The following is a 22,659-nucleotide window of genomic DNA, read 5'->3' as shown; positions in this document are numbered from 1 at the left end:
AGAGGGAAGGAAGAAAAGAAGGGAGGGGAGGGAAGGGGAGGCGAGGGCAAGGGAGGGGAGGGGGAGGGGAGGGGAAGGGCGGGGGAAGGGAGGGAAGCGCAGGGGAGGGGAAGGAGGGCAGGGGAGGGAAGGGCAGAGGAGGGGAAGGGAGGGGAGGGGAGGGGGTAGAGGGGAGGGCAGGGGAGGGGAGGGGGTAGAGGGGAGGGCAGGGGAGGGGAGGGGGTAGAGGGGAGGGTAGAGGAGAGGAGAGGAGGGGAGAGGAGAGGAGAGGAGTTACCTTTTTTAAAATAGAGAATAAAAAGTCCTTAGAGAGTAAGACATTGAGAATTTTAACTGGGTATTACTTTTCTTATCACTAAGATTCACCATCAATTAACTGTAACGAACTGTTCGGAAATTTATCTATCAGTCATATGAGGTCAAGTTGAGAAAACAATGGGAAAACTCATCAGAAACAAGGTTTCATTTGACATTTTTGCCTCAATCCAACAATTTATGGAAAAACTAGAAGTGTGTGTGTGTGTGTGTGTGTGTCTGTGTGTGCATATTTTCCCCCTTTCTTGGGAAGAGCTGAAATCACATATGCACGGTATGACCATTAATGACTTTGTCCCACCAAGATGCATCACAGAGTAGCAGAGACCTGGGCAGTTGTCATCATCATGATGTCTTAACCACAGGCAGTTCGCACAGGTGCAGCAGAGCTTGGGTGGCTCTCCTTGACCAGAGCTTACCCTGGCTGCTTATTTACCTTGTGCATGATGGAGCTCAGGTTGTTCTAACAGCATCAGTTCCTATGTGATCTTGCAAGCGCTGTTGGCAGTTAAATTTTTAAAAAAGATACTGGACAAACATGCTGATGAATTCCATAAAAGTCCAAGGGAAACGCAAATGACCTTTGGAAGCAGGTTGGGGAATGTGCTTTCTAAACACTGTGACATGAGTGGAATGATTGGGCTGGGCAGAACATTGGTGAAAGACTTTGGACACACGCTTCACCGAAGCAATTCCATCTGTCCAACTCACAGAATACACACATGCATATACCAGCACGCAAACACATGGTGAACGCAAACGTGAATTGAAATTTCTCTGCCTGCAAACTAGAGCAACACACAACTGAAAGCTGGGATCATGCAGATTGAATTTAACCTACTGTATCATTATTCTTCCCAGTGTGAGGAGATTAGCGCTCCTTAAAATAATGTGTGGCAACTGCTTTTTATTTAAAAGCAAATTTTTGTTTTGAGATGTCCTCCCCCACCTTATTAATCAGCAGACATGCCCAAGTCATCATACAATCAGAGCTGAAAACCTCTGCTTGAAATAATAACCCATTTGACAATCATGGTACACTTGAAAAGGGAAACATCTTTCAAACTTGTGGAACGATGTCAAAAGTAGCCAGGAGGTATATACTCTCAACTCGCTTATTTGACCTCTTTGGATCCAAGGCGTACACAGGGTAAAATTTGATCTCCTTGGATGTGCTTTGCTACAGAAATGTCTGTGAACTCTTGTCAATAAAAAGAGACTGTGAAAATATTAACAAACAATTGTCTAACAGTTGCTTTTCCTGAGGGGATTCACACTAAGTGTAGCAAAGAAGATAAATGGGTGAAGGGACTCTAAATATGTAGAAAATGACATTGCCCCCTCCCCCTTAATCTCAAATAGGAAGCTGTGGCTCGTGTGAATGTGTCATGATAGAAATTGAGGGCAAGCTCTTTTTTTTTTTTCCTTTTTGAGCTGGAGGCTCATTCTGTCACCCAGGCTGGAGTGCACTGGTGCAATTTCGGCTCACCGCAATCTCCACCACCCAGGTTCAAGTGATTCTCCTGCCTCCGTCTCCCAAGTAGCTGGGATTACAGGCGCGTGCCACCACACCCGGCTAATTTTTGCATTTTTAGTAGATACGGGGTTTCACCATGTTGGACAGGCTGGTCTCCAACTCCTGACCTCAGGTGATCCACCCACCTCAGCCTCCCAGGCTGGAGTGCACTGGTGCAATTTCCGCTCACCGCAATCTCCACCACCCAGGTTCAAGTGATTCTCCTGCCTCCGTCTCCCAAGTAGCTGGGATTACAGGCGCGTGCCACCACACCCGGCTAATTTTTGCATTTTTAGTAGATACGGGGTTTCACCATGTTGGACAGGCTGGTCTCCAACTCCTGACCTCAGGTGATCCACCCACCTCTGCCTCCCAAAGTGTTGGGATTACAGGCATGAGCTACCACAACTGGCCGTGAACTCTTTTTCAAGTGTATGAGCCAGATATATAGGGACGCACCCCGGGAAGCCCAATATTATATATTCTATAATGTATGTAATAATATAATCATACATATGATATACATAATAAACATCAACATCAATATTCAACTTCAATGGGACAAGAGTTAACAGATTAAGTATTTTCCTGAAAAGAAGGGTACGACTGAAAGAGAAATCAGCACCATATTTTTTATAAAAATTGCAATACGCACTCTTTATGAAGCCATCAGAAGTAACACAGATTGTAAAGGAGTAAAATGACAAGTATTTTTAAGTCTGATCATCTTTAAATATGTAATAGACCATGAATCACCTACAAACCATCATCAAGAGAGGCATGACTTAAACACTGGGGTTCCATTTAGAGAGTTCTTGTTCTGTTTGAAACTCTAAAAATGAAAAATATTGACTCGCCTTTCTGTCTTCTATTTCCACGCAGGTATTGCAGTCTGCTTTGATATCCTGAGAAGAGAAGAAAAGAAAGGAAAGTGAGAGAAGGAACAGGAGTCAGACTTATGGTCAGAGAACATTCAGTGGTGTTGTTGAAATGCCCTTTAAAATAATAAAGAGCTCATGCTTCTAACAGTTCCTTCTCGAGTCATTGCTCTTTATAGTGCTTTTTAGAGGTATATGCTGCGGTGTTTGCATTGGAGACATATGGATGTCATAAGTAAGTTTTATTACATTCAGATGTGGAGTGTAGGCAAAGGCTATGGATCAGAGGCCATAGCAAAGAGGAACTGATGACTCATAAAATAATCTGCACCCCATACAATTGTTCACATCAGCAGAGACTACCTTTAATATCTCTGCCATTCAAAATTGAGGATAGTCAGATATCTCTCACTTCAACACAAACTATTACCATCGATTTTTTATCCTTCCAACCATACAACCATCCATCCATCCATCCTCTATCCATCCATCCACCCAACAATCCATGTCTATTCATCTAATCATCCATTCATCATTCATTCTGCATCCTTCCCCTATCCATCCACCCATCTATCCATTCATCCACCCACCCATCCTTCCTCTATCCATCCATCCATTCATCCTTCATCCATCCTCTATCCATAAATCATCTACTCACCTGCCCATCCACCCTCATTCATCTTTGCATCCATTCATCCATCCAGTCATCTACCCAGCCATCCCCATCTATCTGGTCATCCATCTATTCTGCATCCTTCTCCCATCCATCTACTCATCCATCCATCCACCCACCTATTCATCCATCCACCCATCCATCTACCCACCCATCCATCCATCTATCCATCCTCTATCCACTCATCTATCCATCCTTCCTTCCTTCATGTATCCTCCATTCATCCCTCCACCCAGCCACTCATCCACCCACCCATCCATCTGTCCACTGATCCATCTACCATTCCACTCATTCACGCATTCATGTTTACTGCACACCTATTTTTTCTGCATTTTTTTCTTGTTGTCCTGGTATGAAAAGGTGAAACAAACATAATTCCTACCCTCAGAGAACTCACTAATTAGACAAAATGACAGGCACAGTCCCACAAGCAATTGTGGCATTAATTTATTTATATGGAAGATTTTTTTTAGCATCTGTTGGCTGCCAGACCTTGTTCTAGGCATGGAGGACTGAACAATGTACAAGACACATGGCAGGCCCGTCCTGGTGATGTTTACATTCTTCTAAACAAGACAAGCATTAAACAATGCGTATCACTTAATGGTATTCCAGAAAGAATATGTACTATGAAGAAAAATAAGCCAAGGAGAGGGGATGGGAAATGCCAAGGATAGGGGAATAAGATGTTGATTTTTGTTGAAAAAGTGGAAATTGACCAAAGGCTTGAAGGAAGTTAGGGGGATGAGCCAAGTAGCCAACGGGAGAAGAATGTCCCAGGCAAAGGGAGAGCAAGTTCAAAGCCCCAAGGGGGAAATGCATTGGACAGAGCCAAGTAAGAGGAGGCCACTGTGGCTAGAGGGAAGCAAGAGAGGAAAATAAAGGGAGGAAAATAAAGGTGAATGAGATCACAGGAAGATGTTTACTTTTATTCTGAGAACAATGAGAAACCCCTCAGAGTTTTACTATCTTACTGTGATAAAATACACGTATCATTAACAATTTTACCATTGTAGGTGCACAGTTCTGAGGCATTACCCATTCAAACTGCTATGCAACCATCACCACCCTCCATCTCCAGAATTTTTTCATTTTTCTACCTGTATCCATTAAACAGTAACTCCTCACTTTCCCCTCCCAGAGCCCCTAAAAACCACCTTCTGCTTTCTGTCTCTGTGGATTTTGCTATTCTAGACTCCGCTCATTGTATAAGTCTGCTAGGAATGCCATAAAAATACTAGAGACTAGGTGACTTCAACGACTGAAATTCATTTTCTTAGAGTTCTGGGGGTGGAAGTTCAAGGTCAGGGTCCTGTCGGGGTTTCTGGTGAGGCCTCTCTTCCTGGCTTGTAGCTGCCTCCTTCTCACGGTGCCTCACATAGCTGCTGCTCTGTACTTTTTCAGAGAGAGAGAAAGGAAGACAGATCTATGAGATATCTATCTATCTACCTTTCTTTTTTTCTGAGATGGAGTCTAGCTCTGTCGCCAGGCTGGAGTGCAGTGGCACAACCTTGACTTACTGCAACCTCCACCTCCCAGGTTCAAGTGATTCTTCTGTCTCAGCCTCCTGAGTAGCTGGGACTACAGGCGCACACCACAACACCCAGCCAAATTTGTATTATTAGTAGAGATGGGATTTCACCATATTGGCCAGGATGCTCTCAATCTCTTGACCTCATGATCTGCCCACCTCACCCTCCCAAAGTGCTGGGATTACAGGTGCGAGCCACTGCACCTGGCCATCTTTCTTTTCTTATAAGACCACCAATCCTATTGGATTAAGAGTCATGACGTCATTTAACCTGAATTACCTCCTTAGAGGCCTAATCTCCAAACGCAGTCACATTGGAAGTTACGATTTCAGTATATGAATTTTAGAGTTACACAATTGAGGCTGTAACACTTGTATAAGTGGAATCATACAACATTTGTCCTTCTGTGCCCGGCTTATTTCACTTAGCATAATGTCTTCAAGGTTCATCCATGTGGTAGCATGTGTTAGAATTTCATTCTTATTAAGGATGAATAACATTGCATTGTATGGACAGACCACATTTTGTTTATCCATTCATAAGCACCATCTGTGGATAGACATTTGGGCTGTTTCCACCTTTTGGCTATTGTGAACGATGCTGCTATGAACATGGGTGTGTACGTATCTATTCAAGTCCCTGCTTTCAATTCTTTTGCGCGTATGCCCAGAAGTGAGATTGCCAAACCCATGGTAATTCAATGTTTCATTTTTTGAGGAACCACCCTACTATTTTCCATAGCAGGTGCACCATTTTACATCTCCACTAACAGTGCGCAAGGGTTCCAATCTGTCCACATCCTCAGCGGCACTTGTGGGTTTCACTCAGGCATTCTGGAGAGAGGACAGTCATGACCTGACTTCTATTTTAATAGAACAGGCAGTCAGGGGTTACAAATTTAAGTGGAGAGAGACCAGTCTGGGGGCTACCACAGGAGTCACAGGTGTGAGATGATGGTGGCTAGATGAGGATGTGGCAGGGGAAGGGGAGAGAAGTAGTCAGAGGCCAGACAGAATCAAAGGGACGTCTTTAAAGAGAGGATGTCGTGTGGGAGAGAAAGATGGTGGCTAGGGGTCATTGCTAGGTCTGTAGCCTGGCCATGCTCTCCATGGAGGCAGGGAGGGTATGGATGTGCAGGGTGGTATAGGGGGTTACAAACATTAGGGGCTCCAGGCTGGGCATGGTGGCTCACGTCTGTAATCCCAGCACTTTGGAAGACCGAGGCAGGTGGATCACCTGAGGTCGGGAGCTCGAGATCAGCCTGGCTAACATGGTGAAACTCCGTCTCTACTAAAAATACAAAACTAGCTGGGTGTGGTGGTGCACGCCTGTAATCCCAGCTACTTGGGAGGCTGAGGCAGGAGAATTGCTTGAACCTGGCAGGCGGAGGTTGCAGCGAGCTGGGATCGTGCCATTGTACTTCAGCCTGGGCGACAAAGTGAGACTCCATTTCCAAAAAACAACCAACAAACCAACCACTTAAACAAACAAAAAACATTAGGGACTCCACTTTGGTTAACTCGATAGAAATGCTGTTTTTCTCACCAAGAAGTAGTGGGGTTCTCTCTGTGGATGCATCATGAGGAAAGGTTAATATGAGAAGCTGATGATTTATTAGTAAACCCAGTAAATTCTAGGTCCCTTTGAATCCAGAGTGGAACAAAGAGAGACAATATAATAAGGTGAAGATCTGTATACCAAATGTCTTGTTTTATGTAGAACAGACTGTTTCCTATCAGTCAAGTGGGACTGAACCGGTGAGCAACGATTGAATACCTCCCTCTTTCGTGCCAGGTACTGTGCATGGTGTTTTTCTTACTGCCTCTAAATTACCAACAATCAAACAAAATGGGTATTCCTTAGTTACCTTGTGGTGTGATAATTGTCACTAGCCATTAGGTAACTGACCCTGAATCACACAATGAGGAAGCTTAAATCCGAAACCAGAAGCGGTCCCCAATCAGGTGCTTTCCCTTCCCTCCAGGTAATTTTATTTTCCTCAAGGTGGTTTGGTCAGCTAACGTAATTTAGGCCACAGGTTTCACTCTTTTTCCTTGCTTAGATGTGCTTCTCAAAGTGAGACTCTCCGACCAGCAGCATGAGCTGCTGTTAAAAATGCATATTCTTACAGTTATTATGGAAAACGGTGTGGAGGCTTCTCAAAAAATTAAAAATAGATGTACTGTATGATCCAGCAATCCCACTACTGAATATTCACTGAAAGGAAATGAAATCCATATGTCAAAGAGATCTCTGCACTTCCTTCTTCATTGCAGCATTATTCACAAGAGCTAAGAAAGGGAATCAAACTGAATATTACACATGTTTACAGCAGCACAATTCACAACTGCAAAAATATGGAACCAGCCCAAATGCCCATCAATCAATCAACAAGTGGATGAAGAAAGTGTGGTATATTGAATGCTATGTGTGTGTGTGTATATATATATATGAATACAATATATAATATACTATACATATAAAACAGAATACTTTCCCAATACACACACACACACACACACACACACAATGGAATACTATATATTATATATATGTAATAAAATACTTCCCCAATATATATATAAAGGAATATTACTCAGCCATAAAAATGAATGAAATAATGGCATTCACAGCCACCTGGATGGAACTGGAGACCATTATTCTAAGTGAAATAAGACAGGAATGGAAAATGGAACATTGCATGTTCTCAGTCATAAGTGGGAGCTAAGCGATGAGGAAGCAAAGGCATAAGAATGATACAGTGGGCTTTGGGGACTCAGGGGAAAGGTTGGGGAGTGGTGAGGGGTAAAAGGCTATATATCGTGTACAGTGTACACTGCTTGGGTGATGGTTGCATCAAAATCTCAGAAACCACCAGTGAAGAACTCATTCATGTAACCAAACACCACCTGTTCCCCAGAAACCTATTGAAATAAACCAAAAAGCAAAAAACTAAGTGTCCATCAAGGAAGAACCAGATAAAGCAAATGTGGCATATAGACACAATGGAATACCATTTCAGCCTTAATAAAGAAGGAAAGCCTGTCATTGTAACAACATGGGTGAACCTGGAGAACATTATGTTAAGTTGAATAAACTAGTTACAGAAAGACCAATGCTGCATGAAACAAATATAAAAAATATATTAAAGAGTACAATGGTGGTTACCTGGGGCTGGCAAGAACTCCCCACTCTACCAGGGGGTTTGTTGGGGAGACATGGGCCTAAAGACATAAAATTTCAGTTAGGAGGAGTAAGTTCAAATATTATACAACATGGTGACTACAGTTAACAATAACGTATTGTAATCTTGAAAATTGATTAAAAAGTAGATGTTATGTGTTCTAACCACAAAAAAATGACATTGTGAGGTAACGTATATAATATTAGCTCTACTTAGACATTCCACAACGTACGCACATTCCAAACATCACGTTGTACAAGATAAATATATGTAACTTTTGTCAGTTAACATAAATAAGGAAAAAAATCCACATTCTCAGGCTCTATTTTCTGTAGAAAATGCCATTGAGAAATGAGGTGAGAAAAAGCAGCTCTCTGTCTGCTTCTGCCTGTTCTGACCAGGTGAAAGATGCATTTCCGCTCTCTCCCGAAGCGAAAAATAAGAGGTTTGCATGGAAGAATCCTCACTTACTGAATCCAAAATTCAACGGGTGAGGGCCCATCGATGCATGCTACCAAGCCCTCCAGGGGATGTGGCAGTGGACTGAAGACTGAAGGGTGGGAGGACAGGTGCGGATAATTCCAGTTTTGGTATGAGACGCCTGACATTAGACTCACGGCATTAGACTCTTAAAGCAGGGTGCCACTATTTAATAACCATGCAGTCCTTCAGCAAGTTTCCCTCACCTGTGCATATGGGAAGTATGAGGAACTTCCTACTTAATGCGCAGTCTGCACCCCAGCAACTATGGTGACCCTGAGAGCTGGTTAAAATGCATCATGCCTGTAATCCCAGCACTTTGGGAGGCCGAGTCTAGAGGATTGCTTGAGTCCAGGAGTTGAAGACCAGCCTGGAAAACTTAGTGAGATGGTGTCTCTACAAAAAACATAATAAACAAAGAAAAAAATTAGCTAGGTGGGGTGGTATGCGCCTGTGGTCCCAGCTACTTGGGAAGCTGAAATGGAAGGATCACTTGAGGCCGGGTGCAGTGGCTCACGTCTGTAATCCCAGCACTTTGGGAAGCCAAGGCAGGTGGATCACTTGAGGTCAAGAACTCAAGACCAGCCTGGCCAACATGGTGAAACACCTGTGTCTACTAAAAATACAAAAATTAGCTGGCTGTGGTGGCACACACCTGTAATTTCAACTATAGGTGTGCATGAGAATCACTTGAACCTGGTAGACTGAAGTTGCAGTAAGCCGAGACTGCACCACTGCACTCCAGGCTGGGCGACAAAGAACAAGACTCTAGTCAAGGGTGCAGTGAGCTAGGATTGTACCACTGCACTCCAGCCTAGTGACAGAGCAAGACCCCGTCTTTAAAAAAGAATGCAACACATCACACCTCACCCCAGACACATCAAATCAGAATCAACATTTTAACAAGTAGTATGATGGACTGAATGTGTGTGTTCCCCCTAAAATTCATATGTCATAGCTGTAATCCTCAGTGAGGCTGTATTTGGAGATGGGGCCTCTAAGGAAGTGATTAAGGTTAAATGAGGTCCTAAGAATTAGTGTCCTTGGCTGGGTTTGGTGACTCACGCCTATAATCCCATCACTTTAGGAGGCTGAGGCAGGTATATCACTTGAGGTCAGGAGCTCGAGACCAACATGGTCAACAAGGTGAAATCCCATTGTATTTCAATATAATACAAAAATTAGCCAGGTGTGGTGATGGGCACCTATAATCCCAGCTACTTGGGAGGCTGAGGCAGGATAATCATTTGAACCCAGGAGGCGGAGGTTGCAGCGAGCCCCAAGATCATGTCACTGCACTTGAGCCTGGGCAACACAGCGAGACTCCATCTCAAAAAAAAAAAAAGTAAAAAGAAAGAATTAGTATCCTTTCAAGAAGAGACACCAGCTATTCTTTCTCTCTCTCTCTCTGGTAGCACAAGCCCAGGAATGTCCACATGAGGACCCACTGAGAATGACGGTCTACAAACCAGGAAGAGCGCCCTCATCAGAACCTGACAGTCCTGGCACCTCGATCTTGAATATCCAGCCACAAGAACGATGATAAAGTAAACGTTCTGTTCAGAAGCTACCCAGTCAATGGTGGTTTGTTAGGGCATCGCAGGCTGACTAAGACAAGGTTCCCAGACGACCTGTAAGGCCCATTCCTAGGACACGGGATCATGTGTACACATGGTATCTTCCTTTTCTCACCCTGTCTCCTAAATTAATGGCTGAAGTCTCTGATTGACTTCGGACACTGAGTCAGAAAAAATACCCCCTCACTCTTACTAAAACCTCTCCTTGAATTTGTCTGCTAAGAAACCTAAACAGAAATGGGAGATTAACTCGAAATGGGAGTGATGAAAACCACAGCTTACTTTTAAACCTAGAAAATATCACTGAGAGATGAGGTGAGAAAAAGTAGCTCTCTGTCTGCTTGTGCCCATTCTGACCAGGTGAAATAAGCATTTCCTTTCTCTCCTCGAGCGAAAATATGTTAGGTTTGCCAAGAAGAGTCCATATCCGATTATGATTTACCCACACAGAAGTGGCAGGTGTTAATCAACGCACTAACGAAATCAATAAACCAAAGACAGATTTTTGTTCTTAATCTGCCACCGAGGACCCACGCAAGCGACAGAAAAGAGCCATCTGGCAGAATCAGAGCTCTTGCCATTTCCCTAAGATTATTCAATTTATTCTTGTCAGGATTAATTTACTAAGCCCATGCTGGATTTTTTATTTAGATGATATTGTTGGTTCGTCATCTGCTGCAGATCTATGCGGGAGACACCCCAGGGGACCGCATTTGCTTCTGAACAATGCTGGACTCAAATTGGAAAAATGTCACTTTGGCGAGAACAAATTATTGTTCGGATCGCTCTGCCTAGAGCTGGTGTCTCTGGATGGGTTCCGACCTGACCTTTTCTGAACCGGAGTCGTCAAGCAAGTACTTCAGCCCCACTCGACCACTTCACTTGGAAAACAGCTCAACTACTTAAGTGTTAAGTATGAATTTCGAGCTGTGGACTCATCACCAAGCAATCAACTTCCCGACAGAGGCCAGCCCTTCTACTTTTTGTAGCTGGGAAACCCTGAACAGCGGAGGCTCTGTTGCTGGTGACAGATGGTATTCTGCACAGATAGCAGAATCACACTGCTAGGGTCTCTCCTACTGGACTCATCCACACCAGTTCTGGAACCCTGCACAAGGAGGCCGGCTTTGCTTAGCCTCAGTTTCCCCATCTGTAAGAGAAGGATAACAACAATCACGGTTGCCTCGTTCGTGGCTAGGCGTACCCAATACATGCCAGGGTCTTAAGCATATGGCAAGTTCTCAGTAAATGTCAGCTCTCCTTGATGACATCTTCCAACAGGCTTTGTGAAATCTGGTTCTGAGTGAAGCATTGAGAACTTAAAAACATTTCTATGGCCGGGCGCGGTGGCTCAAGCCTGTAATCCCAGCACTTTGGGAGGCCGAGATGGGCGGATCACGAGGTCAGGAGATCGAGACCATCCTGGCTGACACGGTGAAACCCCGTCTCTACTAAAAATACAAGAAAATTAGCCGGCCGTGGTGGCGAGCGCCTGTAGTCCCAGCTACTCGGGAGGCTGAGGCAGGAGAATGGTGTGAACCCGGGAGGCGGAGCTTGCAGTGAGCCGAGATCTCGCCACTGCACTCCAGCCTGGGGCACAGAGCAAGACTCCGTCTCAAAAATAAAAAATAAAAAAACCTTTCTATTTTTAAAGTTTTCTCTGTCTCTCAGTTCTTCGAGCTTTTAGACATCAAAGCACTGGTGTGTCCGTTCTTTTCAGAAGCAGTTCTCTCTCCTGAGAGAGATGTCTTTTCTTCTACACTTGGTGTGTTGGTTGTTTTTGATAATTTTTGTAGGTCAGGGTTATTCATGCCCACAATGCAGGGATGCCAGCATCCTGGATCCCGTACCAGCATCATTCTTAGCTCTGAAGTATCCGGCAGTTTGAAAGGTTCCCGAGAACAGGTGGAGAGAAACCCCGGCCGATGAGGCTCCCAAGAGCTCAGAGGGTTTAGAAGCGAGTAGCCAGTATTGGGTTCAACAGTAGCCCCCCAAAAGATATGCTCAAGGCGACTAGTCACTAGTGCCTGTGAATGTGATCTTGTTTGGAAATGGGATCTTTGCAGACATAATTAAGGGTCTTGAAATGAGAAAATCCTGTATTATCTGTGTGGGTTCTAAATCCAATAACAAGTATCCTTTTAAGAGACAGAAGAGAAGAGAAAGCCATGTGAAGACAGGTGGGGATTACAGAGATGCTGCTACAAGCCATGGGACACCCAGCTACCAGACTCTGGAAGAGGCAAGGATGCATTCTCCCCAGAACCTTTGCTGGGAGAACCGCCCTGCTCACACCTTCAATTTGGACTTAGAGCCTCTGGAGCTGTCAGAGAATATATTTCGGTTGTTTTAAGCCACCTAAGATTGTGATGATTTGCTACAGAAGTCACAGAAAATAAATACGGAGGATCAAGGAGCTCCTTGTGCTGATCTCTCTTGCATGATACTTGGCTACTTAACACTGAGAAAAGATAACTGTGGTCCAGAGGTCACCTCCAGTTAGTCTAAGCTCTAGGGGACAAGAAAAACTCCTTTAAAGGAATCCCAGGGCAATCATAGGCAGCTATGCTATGCTCCGGGGCCCAGGTGTTTCCACAATACAGCCCCTGAAAACCTCTAAATTATAGTCATTCATTCTGGAAGAGCGATGGAAAGAAAAGACCAGGATGCTTATGCTTGTCATGAGAAGCTAAGTAAGGATCACATATCCTGGACACAGCACTGTTCTCCTGGATTCAAATACAAAGTCCCAGAGAGCTTTTCATAGGAAATACAGGAGAGTTTCAGCCACTACGCAGGAGTGTGGGGAGACACAGCCAAAGGTTCCATCGAACAAGCCCAAATTGGCTTGTGATCAACTGAGGAAATGATTACTGCTGAGGAAGAAGGTTTAGCTCTTCCTTTTTCAACAGAAAATAAATGTTATGGCAGAACAGTTTATAATACTCAGACAAGCTACATTTTGACATCAGACTCCAAAAAGAATTCAAACTGCATTTTAAACCTTCACTCAACATTACAAATGGTCTCCTATTGCAAAGGCAAGCTTTCTGATAGTTTGGAGGCATGCTTCCGTTCCCTATTCTTCTGAAAATAACAACTGCTTCTAATTTAAAACAAGTCAATGAATATGAGTTTAGATACTAAGAACATACTGGTGATTTTATGCAACCTATATTATTATTTTGAGATGGAGTCTCGCTCTGTCACCCACATTGGAGTGCAGTGGCGTGATCTTGGCTCGCTGCAAACTCTGCCTCCTGGGTTCAAGGGATTCTTCTGCCTCAGCCTACCTCGTAGCTGGGATTACAGATGCATGTTACCACATCTGGCTATGTTTTGTATTTTTAGTACAGATGGGGTTTCCCCATGTTGGCCAGGCTTGTCTCGAACTCCTGACCTCAGGTGATTGACCTACCTTGGCCTCCGAAAGTGCTGGGATTACAGGCATGAGCCAGAGCGCTCAGCCTTATTATTTTTTAACCTTCACAAAGACTCAGATTTTTAGAATAAGCTTAAGCCTTAGGGACCCTGTGGCCCAATGTTTCCATTTTACAGGTGAAAAAATTGAGTTTCAGACTGTAGGGAATTGGCCTCATATTCCGATGGTTAATGGCATAAGGGAGATTGAAATCCATCTGGTCTACCAGCTATGTATTTTATACTTTCCCTTATACAATATACTGTGCTTGAATTTGAATATTTAAACTAATGTTCTAAAGTTAATTGCCTTATTATAGAAAACGAGTGTGTTCTGGCTTTCAAAACTTGAGTAACTCCGATGTTAGTAAAAATTTGAAATCATGCTTGCCTTTCAGCAGAATTCTTCAGGGTCTGTGTTCACTTACCCCCCTCCAGCCACACACAAAAAAACCAAGATTCAAATCAGTTCACGTGAATACATGAAGAAGTGTATAAAATGTTTGCAGTGATAGATTTTATTCACTTCCTTTTCCATTCACAAATTTGCTCAGCACCTGCAATATCACATATGGCCAGCAGATGGGAGCAAATAACTTTGCAAAAAATACCAAAAGCACCCAGCCCTATACCAGAGGATCTAATTCATCAGGTCCGTAAATTTTGTTACATTTCTCAATCTTTCTGTGCCTTCAAAATTTAAGTCTCAAATGACCGTATGCTTTCATTACTAAGCCCTAATTACGTCCTAGGGATGTGATCATGTAAGGAAACATTTTATTAATATGTGTTTAAGAAGGTTCAGTGTGGCAGAGATCTGTTTCAAGGCAAAGAATATTCCGAAAAGTCTATGGCTTCAAGCTAAATGTGAAGATGACTCAGGTTGTAAGAGATGTTTCACCTGAAATCATACAAACAGCAAACAACGCATGTAAACTAAGTAAAATCTCAACACAAATCAATTCAACCAAGGGAGTAAAGTTTACCTTCGTTGGGTAGGTTGCAGGGCAGAGCTGCTGATTTTATAAACATTTGGAGGAATTTCAGGGGGCCTAGCAGAAATTTTCTTTGACAGTAAGTATCTTCTTAGGCAGGAAAAAGCTGTAAGGCCAAAACAACTACAAAACAACAATCTCCAACCAAACTATTATTCAAATAAAGATAGCAGGCTTTTCATGTTGACTTCTTTGAGTCTCCTACCTTTCTTTGGCACCCCTACCTCCATGAGTTATTTTGTTTTCTTCATCTTACTTTTTTTTTTTTTTTGAGTGTGGTTATGAGAGGACAAGAGGCTTCCATATCTCAAAATCCAGCCATGCAGAAAAGCAGAGCTGGCGTGGGGGAAAAGGCCGGGTAACTGGAGGGTTGCTGGCTCAGCACAATTAAACACAGTACGGAGAAAGGCATCCCCGTTTCAGGTGGGAGTCTCCTGTCACCAGGTGAGCTGAAACCAAGGGTCTGTTTGCAAATAAGAGCTATGCATTGGCATCACAGCTGGAGTTTAATGAGAGCGCTTTTAATTAACTGTAAAAGTAATTACCCATATTAGATGTAAATCGCACTTGTTTTTGCATGAGGTGAATAATTTTCTCTCAGTTTTAAGAAGAATACTTCTCGAGATGTCAGCTGCAAACTCTCAGCAAGTTGGTGTGCTGAAAAACACAGCACCGAAGAGAAAATGCTAGCCCGGGAAGCCTGGGTTGTCGCCTGCCTTCTGTCAGTCACCTGGCTTGGTTTTTCTTTTCATTTCTCTTAGACCCCAGCACCTAAAACATGCCCTCTCCATAGTTGCACCCTCAGACAGCATGCAAACTCTTTTAAGTATTTTCTTGTTCTAATTTGGTGGTTAGCCTCCTGGATGATCCCTGGCACTTTCATTGATGGGTTCCTGTGAATAATTAATGCAATCAAAAGAATAGAAAAAAAAGAGAGAAGGGGCTGGAAGAAGCCCTAACGGGGGTCAGTGGTGTGTGCCTCAGGTGAGCTAAAGTGGGTAATCTCCAAAGAAGGAAACAAGTTAGTCAGGAGGGAGCAACTTCCAGAGCAACAAGGTCAGGCCTGAAAGTCTCAGGGCAGAACCACTTTATTTATTTATTTATTTATTTATTTATTTATTTATTTATTTATTTATTTTTGAGACGGAGTCCTGCTCTATCACCCAGGCTGAACTGCAGTGGTGCCATCTCGGCTCACTGCAAACTTTGCCTCCCAAGTTCAACTGATTCTCCCATCTCAGCCTCCTGAATAGCTGGGATGACAGGCACCCACCACCACACCCAGCTAATTTTTGTATTTTTAATAGAGGCGGAGTTTCCCTCTGTTACCTGGTCTGGTCTTAAACTCCTGGGCTCAAGCAATATGCCCGCCTTGGCCTCCCAAAGTGCTGGGATTACAGGTGTGACCCACTGTGCCCAGCCTCAGGGCAAAACTTCTGATGAGGATAAGCCTCTGCATCACCAGCACCAAAACAAAACAGCAGCACTCCCTCACATTTATAAATAGCAACAGAAAATGACAGAGGTCAGTGTTGGGAGGGAGTGAAGGTGAATGCCTTGGTTGGAGAACTGTTTTATGATGCTGTCCTCTGGGTCCTCGAAATTCCTCCTACCTCAACAAGAATGTGAGGGTTGGGGGAGCCCTGAACCTCTGATGTGAACCGCGGTGAAGCGTAAACAGCCAGGATGCAGTTTGCAAATACAAGATTACGGGGTAATTATTTACACTTTGATAGGCACCTTCATTAAAGGTTTCGAGGATGCAATTATCAAATTGAGGTTTAGTGCACTCCATTTAAGCAACTGAACTGAAGATCGAGAAAGTGGGATGCAGAAAGGTGAGTTTACACCCATCAAGTCAGCTAGGAACTTACTTGGCAATTGGGTTCCTTCTAAAGAGAAACCAGGACTTCCATGTGAATAGCATGGCTGCCACGGTCATTATTTTCAGGTGCAGAGCCTACCTGGGGTTTCTGGTGCTGTTGTGTGGTTCATGTTGCTTGTTTTGGGTCTTAGCCTTAATCCCAGGATGGGGCTAGAGCATGGCAGGGACTAGTTAGAGAGGCCCAGAGAAAGTATCCTGGTTGAAGGCCAACTGAAAAACCAGAACTGGAACTTGTATCTTTCAGAAGGAGTTTTTTAATTCCTTTCTAGAGGGTCATGAGTATTTGCCCAGTGTTTCCTATATGTGATATACCCCAAATGTACCTACTTCCCACAGTTTCTATAAAGTATTTATTTAGCAATGGAGTCTGACTCTGTCGCTGAGGCTGGAGTGCAGTGGCGTGATCACAGCTCCCTGCAATCTCTGCTTCCCAGGTTCATGCAATTCTCCTGCCTCAGCTTCCCAAGTACCTGCCTTATGGGTACCTGCTTTATGCCTGGCTAATTTCTGTATCTTTAGCAGAGACAGGGTTTCACCATGTTGACCAGGCTGGTCTCAAACTTCTGTCCTCAAGTGATCCACTCACCTCGGCCTCCCAAAGTGCTACGCCCAGCCTCTATAAAGGATTTAAATTAACAAAAAATTAAAAACATAGCCTAGTTCTTAATAGTATATCAACTTCTTGAGGAAAGGTGGCATAATGCATATCTGAAACAGTAACATAATAAAATAATTCACCATAATATTTGAGAAAAAATTCAATAAGCTGCATTTGAATTTCACCTCTAGGTGTGGATCAAAAATACATAAGAAAGAAACCAGTGTACCCTGTTTAAAATCCTGCCTCTACCACTTAATAGTAACATGGCTTTCCGCAGCAACTTACCTGTTCTTTAGTTTCTGTATTTCAGAAAATGGGGTTAATAGCTATGGTATCATCATATGGGTGTTAGTATTAAGTGAGATAAACTGTACAGAGTGCTGGCACACAGGTAGGGGTCAAAATACCTGTCATAATTGTCTTTTTTTTTTTTTTTGAGACAGAGTCTCACTCTGTCACCCAGGCTGGAGTACAGTGGCGCGATCTCAGTTCACAGAAAGCTCTACCTCCCAGGTTCACGCCATTCTCCTGCCTCAGCCTCCCGAGTAGCTGGGACTACAGGCGTCTGCCACGGCACCTGGCTAATTTTTCTGTATTTTTAGTAGAGACGGGGTTTCACCATGTTAGCCAGGATGGTCTCGATCTCCTGACTTCGTGATCTGCCCGCCTCGGCCTCCCAAAGTGCTGGGATTACAGACGTAAGCCACCGCACCCGGCCCATAATTATAATCTTTAAATTATGTGTATTTATTATTATTGTGTACGTTGTATAATTTTATCATAGTTATTGTTCTTCCTTCTCAATATAAGATGTTTCTAAAAACTGTCTTAATTCCTCCAGGTCATTACTATTTCAGTCAATTAAATAGACCACTACTGGCCACAAAAGATGCAATTTCTAACAGGACAAGTTCTCCTGAGAAGGGAAGCTGATAGACAGTCTATCTCAACACCTACTAAACCACTCTTGGAAAGATCCTAACATGACAAGGACTCAACAAAACCTTTTAATTGAATATTTCATTTCCTCCTAGGAATTCAGATATTCCACAAAGACATCCGATGGGCAGTCCAAGATTTATGCCAATTAAAGAAGGCGCAGCACAGCTGAAGGTCAACAGAGGTAGTGCACATGATTTGAAAAAAATATATATATCATTCTTATGCATCCTATTGAGTATCCAGAAATGAACTGCCGGTTTCCAAGAAATAGCTGCTGCTCTGAGTGGGACAATGGCTTAGCTTTGTCAGTGACTGGATGGGGCCACAGCTCTCCTTGGAAACAGATACTTTCAGGATTCACTTGAACTCTAGCCATTTCGTCAACCACAGTTTCTTGGGAAGCAATATTTTCTGTCCCTGTGACCTTGGCGTTTTGCTTCCTGGTAGAAAATGAACAGTGGCTCTTTCCACAAGATTAAGGAACCAGCTCTTTATTTCAGGAATGCAAACTTTATTGTCTACAGCCTTAAGCAATTGACAAGACCAAAATGGTGGCCATCACCCAAACACCTGCACCAACCAAACCAGCATGGAATTACAATAGCTAAGAGAAGTCTCTTTTGTTTTTTCCTCTCAATTTTTCATACTCTGGAATGAGTGCTCTTAATAAGACAATATAAATGTATAATATTTGGCACTGAAGGGCTAAACATTATATAAATTACTGTAAAAAAAGTTGTTCAATCCATGTGTACACACCTTCATTCATCAAAGAACATACAGATAACCATTTTCTTGGTTTTGTTTCCATTAAAATATTTCTAAGTTTGACAACATGGAAGTAAAAGTTAATATGCCAGAAACGTATTTTATTATAATAAATGTATAAGTCTTAATACATGGCCCTTGAGCTTCCAATCTCTAAGGATGAATTTAAAAACTCACCTAAGAAATAACTACTTAAATTTTTTCAGAAAATTGAAATAAAGCGAAAAAAATGAACATGTATGTTTTTTGCCCTGCGATTTACCAGTAACTTATTCTTTAAAACACTCATTTTAATTTTTACATGAGCATAGGAAAAATGTACTTTAATATAGTGTAGGATAATTACATTTCTCTGGTTTTTCCACCCTCTTTCACAAATTCCGAGTTTCCTTTCAGAACCTGTCATTTCGTTTTTATATGCAAGAAGACAATTAAGAATAATCCCATTAAAGTCTTGATTACTTTCTCTTTTGCCATGGCAGGACTACAACATTCATAGGACATAGATATTTTGTTGGGAGAGAGTGGCAGAAGTTTAGTCTACCCCTAAGGATGTCTTACATCCTTCAGTCATGCATGTCATCCTGGGAATGACGTGAAAAACTAAACGTTGCCTGTTGAAAATTATGAAGGCTAATTCATCTGTTTAAGCACAGAGACTACGTCATTTTAACCATTTTCGGGTAAAATCCCTGAAAAATGTAATTCACTGTGTCCACTTTTCTAAATACAGATGGTGAGTTTCAGTATTGTAATCCAGTGCAGAAAGGACCTCCAAGATTTGGAGACCATGGACTGTCTTGCCCTCCTGCTAAATAACTCCAACTCACTGTGTTCTTGAAGAGATGCAGATGTGTGACAAGATTCTTCTAGACCCTGCACGCATGGTCAGGTGAACTTTCTGCTGCCACTTCATATAATCTGGCTCCCAATTCACAACCAGTTATCGGGGGGGGGTACTTTAGAGTTTCAACCTCTTAAAGTTAAATGCACGTTCTAATATATGTATATATTTGGCTTATTTTATGACTTCCAGATTTGTGAGATTCAGACAATCAAATAGAATATAAACGCTTCTGTGAATGAGCTCGGTTGAGGCATTTCGCAATGTTTACCCATTTCAAAATATCACGTACACAAAAAATACAACTTTTATTTCTCAAAAATAACTTCAAATAGAAATCTTCTGGTATCTGCTACATTAATTAGAGGTTTAGTAAGTTTTTAATATTGTTGTTAAAGGTTGACCACTCCCAATCTAAAAATCCAAAATCCAGCCCGGCGCGGTGGCTCACGCCTGTAATCCCAGCACTTGGGGAGGCCGAGGTGGGCGGATCACGAGGTCAGGAGATCGAGACCATCCTGGCTAACACGGTGAAACCCCATCTCTACTAAAAATACAAAAAAATTAGTCAGGTGCGGTGACAGACGCCTGTAGTCCCAGCTACTCGGGAGGCTGAGGCAGGAGAAGGGCGTGAACCCGGGAGGCGGAGCTTGCAGTGAGCCGAGATCGCACCACTGCACCCCAGCCTGGGCGACAGAGCGAGACTCCGTCTCAACAAGAACAACAACAACAACAACAAATCCAAAATCCAAATGCCCCCAAATCCAAAACTGAGTGCCGAGATGCGAGATCATGCCACAAATGGAAAATTCAATACCTGACCTCCATATGATGGACTGCAGTCAAAATACACTCAAAACTGTTTCATGCATAAATTATTAAACATGTATACACGTACCTTCAGGCTATGGGTATGACATGCATATAAAGCATAAAGCAATGACGGGTCTAAACTTGGGTCCCATCCCCAAGCTACCTCATTATGTATGTGTCAATATTCCAAAAATCTGAAAGAAAATCTCAAATCCGAAACACTTCTGGTCTCGAGCATTTTGAATAAGACATATTCAGGCTGCATTTATCCAGGTGAATCTGACAGTTACCTAAACCCTGAGATTGACTGGTCAAGTGCATCAAAATAGTTTATGTCGGGTAAAATAAATAAAAATAAATTGATCTCCCTTTGGCAGCATGATTTTCCAAAAATAATTTTGAATTCACAAAAGCATGAGACTCATTGGATTTACTGAAATTACTTCTGCCCCTATTCCACTTTCCTTCCTAGACTCATATTCTGGTATGTTCCGCCCAGACCCTATGTTCCATGTCAACCTTTTTATTCATACCTCTTTCATATTCCAGAGACTTGGCTCACTGTCTCCTCCTGAATCACTTTCCTGCTGTTCACCCAATTATCTGTTTACCAAACCTGTTGTCACTTCCTCCTCTACCTCCCTATCCAGATTTGACTGTTCCTTGTGGCACCAAGTCTTTGATCCTGCATGGATAAGGATCATGGGCTATGGTGGAAAAGATTTCACTTGTACTCATATTTACAGGGCATTTTATACAATATCTGACTTTTTCATGAGGTTATCGGCGCCCCAAAGGCAAGGGTAACAACAAGAACTAATGTTCCAAAAAATCAATTTTAGTGATAAATATATAAATTGAAAGTATTATATATTATAAATTAAAATATGTACATAAATATTAATTTCTGTAATACATATTAAAACTTTCATAAAATATATTAAACTCATATATACATTTAATAAAATACATAATGTATACTTATATATAATACTTTATATATAAAACATATATGATATAAATTAAAATATATATCACATATTTAAAGTATTAAAATATACAGGTTATATATAATTTGTGTAACATAAAGTATTATATTACATATGATATATATAAATTAAAACATGTATAATATGTAATAACTATAAACTAAATTACTAATTTAAAGTATATTATATATTATACTTTTAAAAATATTATATATTATTATACAATACATATAATTTTTTAAAAATAACATGTTTATTTTTAATTTATATTTTAAATTTAAATTTAAGGTATTATATATAATACAAATAGGCATATTTGTACAATATGTATGTTTGTATATTTGTATTATATATAATACAAATATGTACATATACATATATACATATATTTGTATTATATAACATGTATAAATTTCCATTTATATAATACTTTAATTATATATTACATAGATTATTATATATTTGAATACTTTAAATATACATTTGTATATAATATTTAAAAATATAAAAGTATATATCAGGTATTCTATTAAATGGATATATTATATAAGTCTATATCTATTATATTAAATACATATGCAATGTCACTAAGCCCAGGAAGCAGCCACAGTGATTATCCCTATTTTAGAGTAAACGTACTCACAGAGGTTTGGTTTTTCGCCCAAGGTCACAGAGCTGACAGTTGTTGACTCTGGGATGGGAACCTTATTTGTTTGACTCAGAAGCGGTGATCTCAGGGACTCAGCCAATCTGCCTGCCTGTTGCACTAATCATTTTCTTAAAGTAATAACATAAATATTTTTTAATGGAAGAGTGAATGAGCACACAACCGAAGGCAACTTTACTATTTATTGACTTTTCTACCCATTTTGAACCTCCATGAATTATAGTAACTAGTAGAGCAGAATATAGATCTATTCTGTGTGTATGTATATGTGTGTGTTTGTGCATGTGTGTGTGTGTGTGCAGGTTTATTCAATAAGAAATGCATCGGTTTACACAAAGCCTGGATTTCTTTGAGATGGGGTCTTACTCATGTTGTCCAGGCTGGACAGCAGTAGTGTGGTCATTGCTCATGGTAGCCTCGACCTCCTGGCTCAAGCGATCCTCCCACCTCAGCCTCCTGAGTCGCTGGAACTACAGGCATGCACCACCATGCATGGCTAATTTATTTATTTTTTTATAGAGATACATCTTTCTATGTTGCCCAAGCTAGTCTCAAACTCCTGAACTCAAGTGATCTTCCC

General features: G+C 41.8%; 1 protein-coding gene across 1 annotated transcript in view; it reads right to left on the bottom strand.

Annotated features, from left to right (window-relative positions):
- The window catches only part of LOC105467818 (RNA binding fox-1 homolog 1), a 2,482,591-nt gene that overhangs the window by 1,049,426 nt on the left and 1,410,506 nt on the right, over window positions 1–22,659 (bottom strand). Inside the window, 1 exon segment of the mRNA XM_071083652.1 lies at window positions 2,689–2,736. Coding sequence (XP_070939753.1) covers window positions 2,689–2,736 — 48 coding nt within the window.

The sequence above is a fragment of the Macaca nemestrina genome, chromosome 18, assembly GCF_043159975.1.
Source record: "Macaca nemestrina isolate mMacNem1 chromosome 18, mMacNem.hap1, whole genome shotgun sequence".
Lineage (NCBI taxonomy): Eukaryota > Metazoa > Chordata > Mammalia > Primates > Cercopithecidae > Macaca > Macaca nemestrina.
This window is presented reverse-complemented; position numbering and strand designations above follow the sequence as displayed.